This window comes from Hyperolius riggenbachi, chromosome 5 (assembly GCF_040937935.1).
Source record: "Hyperolius riggenbachi isolate aHypRig1 chromosome 5, aHypRig1.pri, whole genome shotgun sequence".
Classification (NCBI taxonomy): domain Eukaryota; kingdom Metazoa; phylum Chordata; class Amphibia; order Anura; family Hyperoliidae; genus Hyperolius; species Hyperolius riggenbachi.
Genome location: NC_090650.1, coordinates 104,505,254 through 104,521,194, shown reverse-complemented (window position 1 = coordinate 104,521,194; position 15,941 = coordinate 104,505,254). Strand labels below are relative to the sequence as shown.

General features: G+C 42.8%; 1 protein-coding gene across 5 annotated transcripts in view; it reads left to right on the top strand.

The window, feature by feature from the left end:
- The window catches only part of ANKRD28 (ankyrin repeat domain 28), a 289,915-nt gene that overhangs the window by 144,640 nt on the left and 129,334 nt on the right, over nt 1-15,941 (top strand). For all 5 annotated transcript variants that reach the window (XM_068236088.1, XM_068236089.1, XM_068236091.1 and 2 more), the window contains exon 3: nt 5,425-5,503. In XM_068236088.1, coding sequence (XP_068092189.1) covers nt 5,425-5,503 — 79 coding nt within the window. The remainder of the gene's footprint in view (nt 1-5,424; nt 5,504-15,941) is intronic.

Sequence of the window (15,941 nt, the reverse complement as noted above, 5' to 3'; positions counted from 1 at the left end):
ACAACATGCAGCGTTACATGTAACGCAACGTGGTCTGTGTGAACAGCCCACTTGTGTTACATTGCTGTGCGTTGGGGGAGCGTTACAGGAGCACTAACGTGCGCCTGTAACGTCCCTGTGTGGAAGCAGCCTAAAGGGACTCAGAGCTCAGGATACTAAAAAGATTTATACATACCTGCGGCTTCCTCCAGCCCCATAAGCTCCAATCGCTCCCACGTCACCGTCCTCAGTCTTTTGCAGCACCAGTACTGGGTCCCCACACTTCCGTCAGTTGGCTCCAGTCTACGCAGGAGAAGTGCGATCTTTACGTATCTCTCCAGCAGCTGCCGCAGGTATGAATAATTATTTTTAGTTCCCTGAGCTCTGGTACATTTAAAGAGAACCCGAGGTGGGTTTGAAGAATATTATCTGCATACAGAGGCTGGATCTGCCTATACAGCCCAGCCTCTGTTGCTATCCCAAACCCCACTAAGGTCCCCCTGCACTCTGCAATCCCTCATAAATCACAGCCACGCTGCTGACAAACAGCTTGTCAGAGCTGGCTGTGTTTATCTCTATAGTGTCAGTCTGCTTCTCTCCCCGCCTCCTGCAGAACTCCAGTCCCCGCCTGCATCCCTTCCCTCCCTGCTGATTGGAGGGAAGGGACGGGGGAAGGGACCGGGGCTATGCAGGAGGCGGGGGAGCAGCTGAGACTGACACTACAGATGTAAACACAGCCTCACAGCACGGCTGTGATTTATGAGGGATTGCAGAGTGCAGTGGGACCGTAGTGGGGTTTGGGATAGCAACAGAGGCTGGGCTGTATAGGCAGATCCAGCCTCTGTATGCAGATAACATTCTTTAAACACACCTCGGGTTCTCTTTAAGGTTCTTGGGTCACTTTAACAGCTTGTGATAATGGTTGTTTGTATTTAATTTGTCATTTGAGTAGCATAATATTTACAGAATAATAGTTTGTGTTTGAATAATATTCTATTGTCAAATGTGTTTTATTTGCATCTGATTAGCATTTCCTAACAGTTGTTCATTTAATTAATGCAATTAGAAGAGAAATTGAACCTTCATTCCCACTTCAAGCCATCATCACAATTTCAGCATATGTTTTGCATTCCTCAAGTACATACTCAGTATAATGTAAATTACATAATACCATTGGCGTGCTGCGATTTATGCTGAAGTTTAATTTCAGAATATCACTTCCAGTAATTTGTACCATGTACACATGCCCCACTATGAGGCTGGTCAGTGTGATTTTTTTTTTTTTTTTTTTTTTCCCCCACAAATCCCAGCCAACTCTGTGAAAAAGTATGGCATTTAAAAAAAAAAATACAGAAACCCAATAAAGATAAAACAAAGCTAGAAAAGCAGTAAACTTCATGGGTTTCAGATATGACTTTTTATTTTCCAGTGGAAACAGGGCCTTAAAGAGACTCAGAGATCAAAACATAGGAATCCATACTTACCCGGTGCTTCCTCCAACCCCATAAACACATGTGAGTACCTCGACGTCCTCCCGCATTTTGACATTCAGCTCCGTTCAGCCCCAGTAACTGGTTCAGTTGGGATCAGTCTGGGCCTAATGCGCATACGTGGACCTACTGCGCATGCGCAGTAGACCTGGACTGACGCGACTGAGCAAGTTACCAGGGCTGATCGCAGCAGAACGTCAGAAAGCGGGAGGATGGCTGGAAGAAGCCCCGGGTAAGTACCGATTCTTATTAGTTTTCTCATCTCTGATTCTCTTTAACTGCTTGCCGACCGCGTCACACCGATGGGCGTGGCCGCGGCGGCAGCCCCAGGACCTGATCGCTGATCGGCGTAAAGTCCTTGGGGCTCGCAGTGCAGGAGATACTCTCCTGTTCGGGGGGGCGGAGCCCCGCCCCTCCTTCAGTCTCCGAGCGGCCATCGCCGCTCGGGAGACTGTTAGACGCCGAAACCGACGTCTAATTACATTGTACAGCGCTGCGATCTGCAGCGGCGCTGTACTGGGGACAGCCTGTGACACGGCTGTCCCCCTGGGACACTGGAGAGCGATCAGCTCTCATAGGCAGAAGCCTATGACAGCCGATCGCCATGATTGGCCGGCTGTGGGGAGGGATGGAGGGAAAATATTTAAACACAATTTTTTTTATTTTAAAAACAATAAAAATATTTGTATGTATGTATGTATATATGTATGTATATATGTATATATATATATGTATATATATATATATATATATATATATATATATATATATATATATATATATATATATATATATATATATATATATAAAAATAAACATGGGGGAGCGATCAGACCCCACCAACAGAGTTCTGTTGGTGGGGAGAAAAGGGGATTCACTTATGTGCTGTTGTGCGGCCCTGCAGCTTGGCCTTAAAGCTGCAGTGGCCTATTTTACTAAAAATGTCCTGGTCACTAGGGGGAGTTTAGCACTGCGGTCCTCGAGGTTAAACTTCAGGTCTGCATATTAGAAAAATGGAAAGGCGGGTATGCCAAACAGTGCTTGCACATGTTGTATACTGCCGCAGAAGATGCCATTCAGGATTCAGACTATGCATTTTTCATCTGATCTGCAAGCACTCTATATAATATGCAAACACCTGTGCATCAAGCCATAAATTATATTGTCAAGGATGCATACACCATGATTAAGTCCTACAGATTTTGCTTACTCTTATCCATAGATCTGCTGGTTATTAAAATGGCAACAGTGTTGGAATTTGAAGATGTTGCCGCCATATAGATCCTACCTGAAAATTTTGTGAGGTTCACAGCTGTTGAGGCTTCTTGAAATAATGCAGTTGGTCATGTTCCTCTATGGTCCTTGGTCAATAAAAAAAAATCTCAAAATTGATGTTTGGATGACCATGTTAAAATAAACGTTGAGAAATTACATTCAGTGACAAACAAGGTCACATTTAAACCATTAGAACTGAATTAGAGGATTTGTGAAAGACTGTACATTGGAAACTGGAGCAAAAGCTGAATTTAGGCCCTAAACATCTTTTGGGTCTCATCTGTTGAGTAATATAGACTCATTTATCAAGGCAAGAGAAGATGGAGTACAATAGCAGTCGATCAGTTTTTAGGCATTCAATTCAATTATGATTATGATTTTGTTTTGTTTGCTTTTTGTAATTGCTACACTTTTAAGTTTTGTCTTAGCATCTGTAAGGGCTCTTTCACATTAGACAACGCGTGCAGGAGCCTTTCTCCTGCACGCGTTGTCTGCCTGCGGCGTGTCGTCGGGTATCTGCGGTGCGACGCAATCTGCGGCGGTAGCTGGTAATTAAACCCGACGGAAAACGCCGGCTCGCGGGTGCGTTGGATGAAAACCTGCGCCCGGTTGCGTCGGAACCGCAACGCATCGAAACGCAGTGTCGGGTGTGAAAGGTAAAATGAAAGTCTATGGACTTTCATCTTGCCTTGGTTAACGCAAACGGCTGCCGTTTGCGTTAACGCGCAAAATCTGCCCTAATGTGAAAGAGCCCTAAGAACCCAACTCTGTAGTTATCTGAATCTTCTGTACAGTTGCGTTGAACAGGAACCAGCTTGTATCATTTATGGTATGCAACAGGAAATACTGTATTGGTTTATTGTCCAATATTTTTTACTATTTTTTTTTTCTTTAAATCTCTTTAATGAATTGGGTAAGTTTTGCTAGTTTGCCTTTGGGAAATCTTATTTTGTTTAAGACCAAGCAATGTTTTGTGAGTTCAATAGTACATTTAAAATAGGAAACAATCTTTAAAGGACTTAGGAGGCCAAAAGCACTAAAAAAGTAAAGTACCTGCATGATGTTTAAATGCACGGAGGACGCCATCCGCACCCTCCGTGCAGTTCCGCCGGGTCCCCTTAGTGAAATCGCCCCCCGTGCCGCTCGCGACCCCACAGGCTGGGTCGGGCTCTCCTGCCACTCCTAATATGGCTGCCGGAGCTGGCCGCGGCTGAACAGTCCGCATTGCCGCGAATGCGGCTGCGCAGCTCTAGGGCCAACCCCCCGGAACCACGCACTGTAGCGTGGATCGGAGGGAGGCTCTAGAGCTGCGCAGCCACACTCGCGGTAATGCGGACTGCGCAGCCGAGGCCATATTAGGAGTGGCAGGAGAGCCTGACCCGGCCTGTGGGTTCGCTAGTGGCACGGGGGGCGATTTCACTAAGGGGACCCGGCGGAACTGCACGGAGGGCGCGGATGGCATCCTCCGTCCATTTAAACATCATGCAGGTACTTTACTTTTTTAGTGCTTTAGGCCTCGTAAGTCCTTTAACCATCTAAAAATACTCTCGCAGCAAGCTGGGACTCTGTTGGCAATATAAATAACTAGGTTGCCAAATTGGCTTCCAAAATGGACTGCGGCATTTTGTACTTGACTGGTTCACCAGCATTGAGTTTCCCACCGAAGAATTGGGTCTTATTCCAAATACACCGTCGGCAAACACTTCATGCTCTCAAACCAGAGATTCAAGCAGTTTATATTAGGGTCTACCTTTAAATTATGCATCAAAAAAAATCTAAAATTCTTGTAGTTTTTGTGATGTAGGAAAGGAAGCCATCTGCTTTACCAGTTCAGAGGTTCTCGTGGATTGACAGCTGCTTGTTTACACTTAGCCAACTTTTAAACCTTCCCGCTTTAGTGCTGGTTTAGACAGGCGATTGTGGACATTTATCACTGAGGTTTACTGCTGGGGATCTACTTTGTAGTAATTGAGTCAAATGGGTGTGTTCATCTCACATTGTTTACCGCCGATTGTTCAAGCACCGTGATCAGTCTATATTTCCCATATTTTATGTATAGTTTTTGAAGTGGAGGACATTTGTGGTTACATTCTACCCCCTAGGTCTCAAAATGTGACATGACAAATGTTTTTCTGGCTGGTAGCAGGAAAGCATTTGGATGCTACTAAATGTCCATCTGCCCTTAGTCACATGGGCTTGAAGTGGTGGACAGAGACTGCTTTGTCAACTGAAGCCTTGCCTCCCTAATAAGTGACAGCCTGTCATGGCTTCAGACTGACTGCAGAGGGTGAGTGAGCAGGTAGCTGGAGGTTGTGGAAGAGGAAAATGTGAATTTAGGCAACTGTTTTTTTTATCTTACAAAATCTGCATTGATATGTAACCAACTTGCAATGTTCTGTTCAATTTGTATTGAAATAGTGCTTAGTAGTAGAGATACACATTTTTAAACCAATACATTTTAAATTAGTAAGAAGCCATGCAGGCATTGTTTGTCAGCTCAGGAAGTGGATATTTCTATAGCCCAGGGTTATGGCTTCTGACTAGGTGGTGAGGAATTTGCCTCATATTTTACAGCTTCCTGAGCATTTTTCTCTGTTTCAGCTGTGTCTGTATGGAATGCATTTTGCTTTTATTTGCAGATCAGCTACAAGTTTCATTGCTTTTTCCTTGATTTTTGCAGGATAATGAGAAGAGAACCCCACTCCATGCAGCGGCGTATTTGGGAGATGCAGAGATTATAGAGCTTCTCATTTTATCTGGTATGTTTATTCCATGTATTCGTTACTGTATGCCAATACCTAGAGCTCTTCTAATGTGAGATATACACTTGAGTGATGCAGACCATGCCCAGCCTTGGGCCATTCTGCCACCACTGCTGCATGCATGTCTGTTTATAGAGAAGAAACTGGATAGACCAGCACCCAAATGGGGACAGACGTGTGCTAAAGTGGAAAGACCCAATAGCTCTCAGTGGGTCAGCAAAGTCCAACATGAAGAGTCCACAGCACCACGTCAGTAATATATAGCTCTTTTATTTAAAAGAAAGACAGAGATAGCCATAACAGCGACAGACGCTGTTTCGGACAAGGTCCTTCCTCAAGCTGTATCATGCTCTCTCTGAAATACAACACAATTGCTACTCTTATATATACTAGTCATCAATGTAACATAACCAAGCAGGATGGAGAGAGGACATGGAGGACCTGATGGGGAACTGCAAGAAAGCCAAGTAAGTTACACCCACTAAGACACAAGACCAATCACACTCAATCCTAGGAATTTAAATTTTTCCTTACCTCTTTCCAACTGACAAAGCACAGAGGACCTGATGGGGAACTGCAGTTCACTCCCCGTATGTCATGCTAAAACACTTCCTGGAACGTCATGTTGACCTCATGACGTACGCATGGACGCACGCGTAAACTTAAGTGCCCGCGTAAAAAAAATCTGCATTACTATATGCGTACATGTGTCCACACACGCGTAAAAATGTACGCGTAAATCCCACAATGGAAAATAGAAAATGCAAAAAGAGACATAAAAAACATGTACTCAAATAAGAGGCGTGAACAACTCCTGAAATGCGTAAAAAATCTTGTATTAATAAAGTGTAATGTCATGACACTTGAGGATATCAAAAACCCACCAAAACCATAAAAATACTCATAAGCCAAAAATTTGCCAATAAAAGATTAATAGCTGGAAAATTGGCCTATATACAACGGTCAAAAATCGAAATATAGGTCTACCCATATCACCTCTGCATCCCAACTACATAAAAGAGACACGCATCACATATACTGAAGCCTTGGATATAAACCAACTACTACTTGCCCTAAAAGGAAAAGAGATTGTGAATCGCAATGCATCACCGGCATGTTATCCCCCAACCCCCACCCATGGCCAGACCATTCCGTCAGTGAATGTGGCCAAAAGTTGTCTGTGCCACATGCAGCGTATTTAACCGCTTACAGACGTAGGTGATTGAAAATTACACACTGTTTAATAATCTTTTGTTCCTGCCAAGGTGTAGATTTCAATCATTCACCGCCACATAGTCCCATTGCTGGCTTGCGTAGCTAACAGGATTCCTCCTGCCTGTGGTTACTGCAGTAAGTCTGGGGTAAAGAGGGGAAGGGAGCAAAAGGGTTGTAGTATTGCCTTGTGTAGTCTTCTGTTCTAAACCAATGTTAACTAAAAAATTGCTACAGATAAAAACTGTATCAAGTGATCTACTGGTTTTGTGCTTGGGTAGATTTAATCTTTACATTCAGTCATGCTTGTATGTTTTCAAGCATGAGCTGCTTACTTAAAGCGGAATATAACCCTGCATTTTAACTTTGCTCTAAAACATTATTTACAGTATATTATATGCAACCAGCATTTTTCTTTTTACTAGACCAGCATTGGAAGGGTTACACAGGGCTTTAAAGTCCCTGGAGATTTCTGCAGACGCATCCGAACTTGAGTTAGATACATTTATGTAAACAAAATGTATCTAAGTGTTAAATGTGACTCATCTCTCTCACTGAGAAGGAGTTGGAGGACAGCCAAAGAGTGTGTAACATTTCTAAATATATACATATAACTAAATAGAATGTAACTATCTGAACGTCTGCACGGAACTTAAAACCTCTGTGTTTAACCCTTCCAATGCTGGTCTAGTAAAAAAAAAAATGCTTTTTGCATATAATAAGCTGTAAATAATGTTTTAGAGCAAAGTTGAAATGCAGGGTTATATTCCGCTTTAAAGAAAACCTGTAATGAAAAAACGTTCCCCTGGAGGGTACTTACCTTTGGTGGGTGAAGCCTCCGGATCCGATTGAGGCTTCCCCTGTCCTCCTCGGTCCCATGGCGGTGGCGAAAATGCTCCTGAAACGGCAGGGATGTAAATATTTACCTTCCCGGCTCCAGCGCAGGTGCAGTATCGCCTCTCCGTTCAGAGATAGGCGGAAATAACCGATCGCTGTCAGACCGCTCTACTGCGCAGGCGCAAGTCTCCTGCACAGTCGGGCAGACCTGACAGAGATCGCCTATTTTCGCCTATCTCCGTGCGGAGAGCCACAACAGCGCCCCCGCTGGAGCCGCCAACGGTAAATCAGTGCTTATTAGCACTTGTCAGCCTTGTTGAGGGAGGATTCCGGGACACTTCAGGGGGAGCCAGCGCTGGATTGCCTGCAGCTACAGCAGAGGGGAAGCCTCATTAAAACCCTGAGGCTTCCCCCCCTACCGAGGTGAGTACCCCCCAGGGGACTTATTTTTTGTTACAGGTTCTCTTTAAGGTCCTCTCAGGACATCTTTAAAAACAGAACGGGGCAGAGCCTAGCTTCACATTGAAAAGGTAGAGGATCCTTACAATGTACCTGGAGCTGTTAGAGCACATGGGAATCTACTGGAGGGTTATTACATATATTCGCAGGCGCCACAAGGTGCTTTACAAAATAGCTGTGAAGGAAACCTGGTTTGTTGATGGACTTTCTTTTTACGGTTTCCTCATTTGTATAGTGAATGAACGGCAGTACCTCCACCCTCTGCAGCATGTCTTCTAGGAAATCTTGTCTTGGGGAAGGAACACCCCTCCTCTTAGATAATTAATACAATCAAGCTGCATCACAAGAGAAAACATTACATTTGAATATAGCCAAATGTAAGCAAACCACAGCTGCTTCCTCTCCCCCCCCCCCCCCCCCCTCCTTTAGACTGTCTTTAAGGGAATAATCTGAATAATTGAAAATACCTTTTCTTTTAAGAATGCAAACTTCTGTTTTGCATAACATTTTAGTAAGGATCCATTTCAGCCCCTTACTAACTCCTAGGAGTTCTGGCTCACCATGAGCTTCCTGGGCAATCTGTTACTTCTTGAAGGCATTGGTCTCAATTGCTGTTACGACTCTTATTCAGTGCTACAGGTTCCCATTAAAGTGCTACCGTGTAAATCCTGGGACACGGCAGACCTGAGAATTTATTTGGGCAAATATAGCCTTTTGTATTTGTGATTTTTAAGCGTTACCAGTGTTTTCATTGACGTATAAATATTTTTTTTTCCTCATCTGACTGTAATAATTGCTTTTTCATTTAAATTAATTGGGAGTTATGCATGACTGCTCTACTTTTAACTTAAAATTTAGATGTGATTATTAAAATTGGTGCTGCTGCAGTGATGTGTAAAGAACATTCTATACAGAAATGAATGGCTATAAACCAACATTGCCTGCTATTCCTAGGCAATTTGTGCAGCTCTTCCTTGAGTCTTATGCCCGTCTCTTTTTTTATAAACAACCCCCCTCAATTTGACTCATTCTGAGTGCCGTCATCTTGGACGATCAGGGCTGCCCCTGCCAAGAATCTAGCATGTGTACATTGGCCTTGATCACACTCAATGCTCAGCGAGCGATCTGACAATCTCAGCTGACTGTTTTGCTCACCTACTCGTCTTTCTCGCTCAATCACGTGCCATGCAGTCTGCACACTCACACCCCATAGCAACATCATGTGTTGCTAGTCTATGACCTAGCAATTAATCTGTACATCCTTGGCCCTGAACTGTCGTCCAAGGGATAGAGTCCCGATAATCGCAGGGCGCAGGTAGTCCTTGTACATGTGTACAATACTTCTAACACTCACCACTGTTGTGATGAATTCTTTAGGGTTGATTCACACAGCTTATTTATTTACCTTAAATGTAAGGAGAGCTAATGAGATCAACAAAGAAGATGATATAATTCATGAGATAACGGAGAGCTAAACCATGAGTTAAGTTAATTGAGTTAATAATTGAGGTGAGGTAACTCAACAGAGAAGCTCTGTGAACTCCACACCAAGTTTTTCACCACCAAAAAAGGTAATAACAATAAAACAGGTGACAGTAACAATAATATGTTTAGGTATCACAGGTTATCAGTGGTAAGCAAAATGTCTATAGTTTGGTATGCAATACAAAAAACAAAACAAAAAAGCAATCAATAAAAAAAGCTCTGCCTTAAACCAGGCCTGGGCAAACTTTGTGCGGCCCTGGCCGCATTTTGCGGGCCGCATTCCTAACATGCCTGGCCTCCTCTCTTTTCCCCCTCCCTCCCTGCAGAGTTAACGCCCTACATGCACTCCCTGCATCGTGTCTGCATAGAAACAGGCTGTCACGGGACACACCAGTGTATTACACTTTGGTTGCCAGCGTGTAATATGCTGTCGTGTCATGTGACCATGTCAAGTGATGGCCTGTTACTATGGAGACGTGACATAGGAAGTGCTATGTAGGCAAGTTAGCCCCTGCTAGTTTCACGCTTGCAACTCTGCAGGGAGGGAGGAAAAGGAGGAATTAGTCTGCGGTCCAGATGCGGGCCGTAGTTTGCCCAACATTGCCTTCAAGGTCAAGGTAATATATAAAATAACTCAGAACATCACATTTAGGACACAGAATTAAGTAGGAGGCTAGATATTTGTGAGGTCTGACTGTTTCCAGGGCAACCATATGTTGGTAAACTTTGTAACAGTACCTTGGTGTTCATAAATAAATCTGCGATATGGCAAAATAGAAATGACATTACGCACCCAATCTTAGCAAGTTAGGACTGTAGGCTGTATCCAGAACTGGATTAGAGGTTTCCTTGTTAAGTGAAGGGCTTGCAACAGGAAAGCTTTAGACGATTTATCAGAAATTTGATCAGGAAGGAGATAAAAACAGTTTTGAATCACATTGCACAGGAGCACCAATAACATCATTAATTAATTTAGTGACTTAAAGCCAGTAGGTTTGAACTGGAGGGCATTTCCAAATTAGCTGATAAGTGCCTGGTGCAGTGAGACATTGAGGACGATATTTAGATAAGACGATTGGAGTTAAAAAAGACCTGTGAACAATATACAGATAAATTAATTTATCCGGCAGATGAGGTGAAATATTGGAGACGCTGGACAGAACATCTCTCCACTACAAGTACACCTGTTCTTTGCTCCTAGATAGTTTTTTTTAAGAAATGCTTTAACATGTTTTCCGGAAGTCTTCAAAGAGCTTTATAATATGGATATAACGCATTTGGGTGATGGACCCGTTATGATTTGGTTGTCAGTCTGACAGATGAGTAGGGAGTAAATATAAGGGTCCCAGTAATATTAAGTGGTTTGTGAGCTTGATACTAAAATTTAAGGATGTGACCAAGCTTTTTGGAGGTGGAACTCAAGGTTCTAGCCAAGCATTTTAAAAATAGCATTTCCTTACATGTGAATTTGGAATAGGCAATTGCACTGACACACATGGGCACTCATGTACATGTTTTTTTTTGTTTTTGTTTTTTTTGTTTTTTTTTGCAATTGAGTGATCTGCAGTCTTGCTTTATCACTCCTCATCACAAAGGATCACCATCTTATCAAGTCTTTGGTATATTAGGCCCAATGTTTAACCTTTTCTTTTTTTAATTGGTGCGCATCTCCCATTGTTTGATGCAAGCCTCAGCTGTGGCAGACAAGTCCTCTTCACTCATTCGCTGTAAACATTTCTAAAGCCCAATCTACACGTTACGATTCTTTGTACGATTCGATTACGATTCTATTTACGATCCGATTAAATACGACATGTCCGATCGGAATTCGATGCAATTAGATTTGCCACTGTTTTGCAATTGCAAATCGAACTGAATTGAATCGAATCCCGATCGGACATGTCGGATTTAATCGAATCGTAAATAGAATCGTAATCAAATTGTACAAAGAATCGTATCGTGTAGATGGGGCTTTAAGGGGAACTTCAGGTAATCGATCACAAGCAGTAACACGTCAAGGTAGTCAATCCATAAAATAGCAGCCAGAAGATTCCAATCCACTATGGAAGAAAATCAGTACAGAAATATTCCTCAGCGTTTGCAATATGTATCAACAAGGAAACATTAAAAAGCATTAACACTTTAGTTAAAAACTCTTAAATTGCAGGTCCATGTGTTACACTGGACTCAGGTGCTTAAAACGCATATCGGTGCACACATAAACACAGTAAGGTGCCTAGTGCTGTAAACCATTCAAGTAGTCATTCAAAAATTGCCTGTTCTGCTTCCTGGCAGTGTTAAGGTGGCCACACACCATACCATTTTTTAAATCTGTTCAATTTAAGAATTGCAATCAATTTTTCTGTCTGATTGTAACATTTCAAAAATATGACCAATGTACCACACACCTATGTTCAATTTTTCCCCAATTCTGATAAAAATGATTGGAAACTCTGAGAAAATTGCTAGGGTGTGTATATTAATATATTGACTATCTAACACACCATATAATCTTTAGAGAAATTGAAGAAAAATATCTGGCATTCCGGATAGATCAAAAATGGGAAATACGATCAAAAGCTTTTCATTCGACTGAAAAATCCGATTTTTTTTTTCGGGAGATCCGATAGTTTTTATCGAAATTACTGTAAAATCGGATCATTTTATTGTATCGTGTGGCCACCTTTAGAATAACTACTTTGTGGTTTACAGCACTAAGCACTTGACTGTGTTTGTGTGTATTGATGTGTTTTTATGCACCCAGGTCCAATATGCATGGATTTGCAATGTAAGTGTTTTCAACTAAATCTTCAATGTGTTTAATCTGTATTTCCCCTAGATGAGAAAGACAGCACCTGCTTTCCACTTAGATATAGGTGGCCACCACCACAAATATGTGTGAGCACTGAGTGGCTGCAGGTGTCTACCCAGAGTGTGGGAAATGCATACATAGTGCAAGTGCCGAGGAATATTGTTAGTTTCTAAAGAGGAAGAATATCCTATCTGCTGAAATAATGCCATTTTCAGTTGTCCATATTGATAAAAACAGCAATCGGATTAAATAACCATTACATTTTCAGCAATTGTCACTGTTGCTGCACATCAGTCCTGATACAAAGTACCATTTGCTTGTGCTGTTTTGGGTTTTGTTTTTTCTTAATGTGAATATTTGTCACAGACTGTAGTTGTTGAGAGCTTGACTTTAAGTGCAGCTCTGGCTAAACTAACAAAGGCTTGCATTTACAATGTACCACAGATTTATTTCCCCTTTTAGCTTGAGAAACTAGGGCTGAGATATTTGCAGATGAGTAATCTGTTAATTCAGTTATTTCTTAGAATCACAGTCACATCTGATTCTTCCCTCTTACATCAGCTCCTGCCCTTCCTTCCTCTTCAGTGTTTCCAGTGGCTGATAAGTAGTCATGCTTTCTTCAGACTTCTGCAGACAGTTGCCCCTGACAACAGTTTGTTGCCATTTTTGTTTGGTAAGCATGCTTGCAGTATGCTATCCTTAGCAATAGTTTCCACCCAGGGGATTGGAACAAGCCGCACTAAGCAGGTGACATATAGACACTTTGGGCTCTATTCACAAAACTTCTCATAAATGTCTTTTCACCTAATTGATAAAAAAAAAACCTTTCAGCACATTTACAAGCAAAATATTCACTCATAAGTTGTTCCTGATTAACTGAATCTAAATATTTATTTTCTTAACTTAATTATATTATATATTTGCGCTTTGGAAGATTAATAAAGTAACATAGATAAGGTGAAAACAGAGGAAAACAGGTGAAAAAGCTTTGTGAATCATGGCCAATGGCTCATGAGGTTCACTTGGGCTGCTAGTGGTGTGCTGTTTTGCAGTTACAGGCTGGATGAGCTCTGCCCTTTCTCTTATTCCCTGATCCAGGACTTGCCACAAGCTTCACCCCTCCTTTGGAACTCTGGTTTGCCTTGCTCCAAACCTTGAAACCTTCAAGCACATCATAAAATGCACCGCTTCAAACTTTTCAAGCATACAATCTGTCATGGTCCGCTTCAGATACATAACCATATCTGCACCCATTGTCAAAAGACTTGCTGTGTCTTCTGCTAGCTCCTTCATCACCTTGCCTAGTGTTTATTGCCCAATCTCCATATGTATAAAGGACCAATCACCTAGATAAGTAAAAGTGGAGAACGTCATAGGCAACCAGGAAGGACCATGGGGTTTGTTTCAAACGTGTTTGCGACTTGTAACATTTGTGTCTTATGACCCATTAAGGGAACTGTGGACTGCCAACATAGGATAACCGTACAGTGATGAAAGCACTGATTGCCACTGAACAAAATCCAGTTTCCTCTTATAAATGTTAGGTTTTAAAACCTAGGCGGTTACCTAGGGTGCATACACATAACTAATTTTGTTTGGCTAATTTTATGACTCCCATGTAGTATCAGAGCTTATCTACGCGGCCTGCTTAAAAAATCGCCGTCATTGGCAAATCCAGATGTGTGTGCATCCTTAGGGTGCATACGCACATTAAATTTTGATTGTCCAAACACTGGCCAATTTTACCTCCACCATGTAGTATGTTGAGCAACAGATTTTGAATACTATGAACAGTTTGTGTAGGCAAGCTCTTTTACCACATAGAAGTGGTGAAATTGGCCAATGAAAACTGGATGTGTACGCACCCTTACACTTATAGGTACCGTATATACTCGCATACAAGCCGAATTTTTGACCCCCAAAAAGGGGTTCAAAAGTTGGGGGGTCGGCTTGTATACGAGTCTTCCCTGGTGGTCCGTGGTCCGCGGCCCCCGCTACCCCCTCCCGCCGCCGCTGCTATTACCTGCAGCGGCTTCCTCTTCCCCGGCGCTTCCTCTTCCCTGCTCTGCGCTCTCATGCCCGTATGAAGAGATCACAGCAGCGCGCCCGGCGCTGCTGCTGTGACGATGCAGGGGGCAGGAAAGAGCGCGGCTCCCTATAGCGGCGACCTGTATCGCCGTTACCAGGGGAACCGCTCTTTCCTGCCCCCTGCATCGTCACAGGAGCAGCGCCGGGCGCGCTGCTGTGATCTCTTCATATGGGCATGAGAGCGCAGAGCGGGGAAGAGGAAGCCGCTGCAGGTAATAGCAGCAGCGTCGGCGGGAGGGGGGCGAGCAGGGCACTATACTGGCCACTACCTACCTACACTGGGTACTATACTAGCTATACCGGGGCACTACCTACCTAAACTGGGCACTATACTAGCTAAACTGGGCACTTTACTAGCTATACTGGGGCACTACCTACCTATACTGGGGCACTATACTAGCTATACTGGGAATTATACTAGCTAAACTGGGCACTTTACTAGCTAAACTGGGCGCTATACTGGGGCACTATACTGGCTATACTGGGGCACTACCTACCTATACTGGGCACTATACTGGCTAAACTGGGCACTACCTACCTATACTGGGGCACTACCTACCTATACTGGGGCACTACCTACCTATACTGGGGCACTATACTAGCTATACTGGGCACTTTACTAGCTAAACTGGGCACTTTACTAGCTAAACTGGGCACTTTACTAGCTAAACTGGGCACTATACTAGCTATACTGGGGCACTATACTAGCTATACTGGGCACTATACTAGCTATACTGGGGCACTACCTACCTATACTGGGCACTATACTGGCTAAACTGGGCACTATACTAGCTATACTGGGGCACTACCTACCCTTACTGGGCACTATACTAGCTATACTGGGACACACTGGGGGGATCACGCGGCCAGCATTTCCTACCCCCGGCTTATATAGGGGTCAATCATTTTTCCCTGGTTTTTTTATGAAAAAGTTGGGGGTCGGCTTATAAGCGAGTATATACGGTATGTCATTGGAGTTCAGTATGGTGCATGTAAAGCAGTCTTGAAATACAGTAAACAAAATTAATACAAATAAAATCCATTTAGGGTACTTTTACACTACATCAGTTGCTGTCCGTTATAATTGAACGGACAACTGACGTTGAAGTCCACGTTTCCCTATGGCTCAGTTTAGTTAGAGTACACTGCTTTGGAAAGTGTCCTCCCACCTACCTTATTTTGGTTTTATTATGATTTGTTATGCTTTAGATAATGGGTCTGCATATATCCTCCTATATATGAAACTTGATAGCTGCTGAAGAAAATAAATTCAGTCTTTTCTAAACAGCAAGTGTAGTCCCCTGTGTGGGAGTGTGTGTTTTTGTACAATGACTTGTTAACCCTTTAAAATTTGTCATATCGGTTTAAAGAAATGAAATACCGTATGTAAAATTTACAATACAAAACAGAAACCGAAAACATTAGCTGAGATGTTACAGTGAAGATCAGTACATTTTTCTGATAAAGGAATGATCCCTGGGAGGAAGGAAACACTGCTACACTAGACTAGTAACTGCTGAGTAACCTGGCAGGAGACTGTCC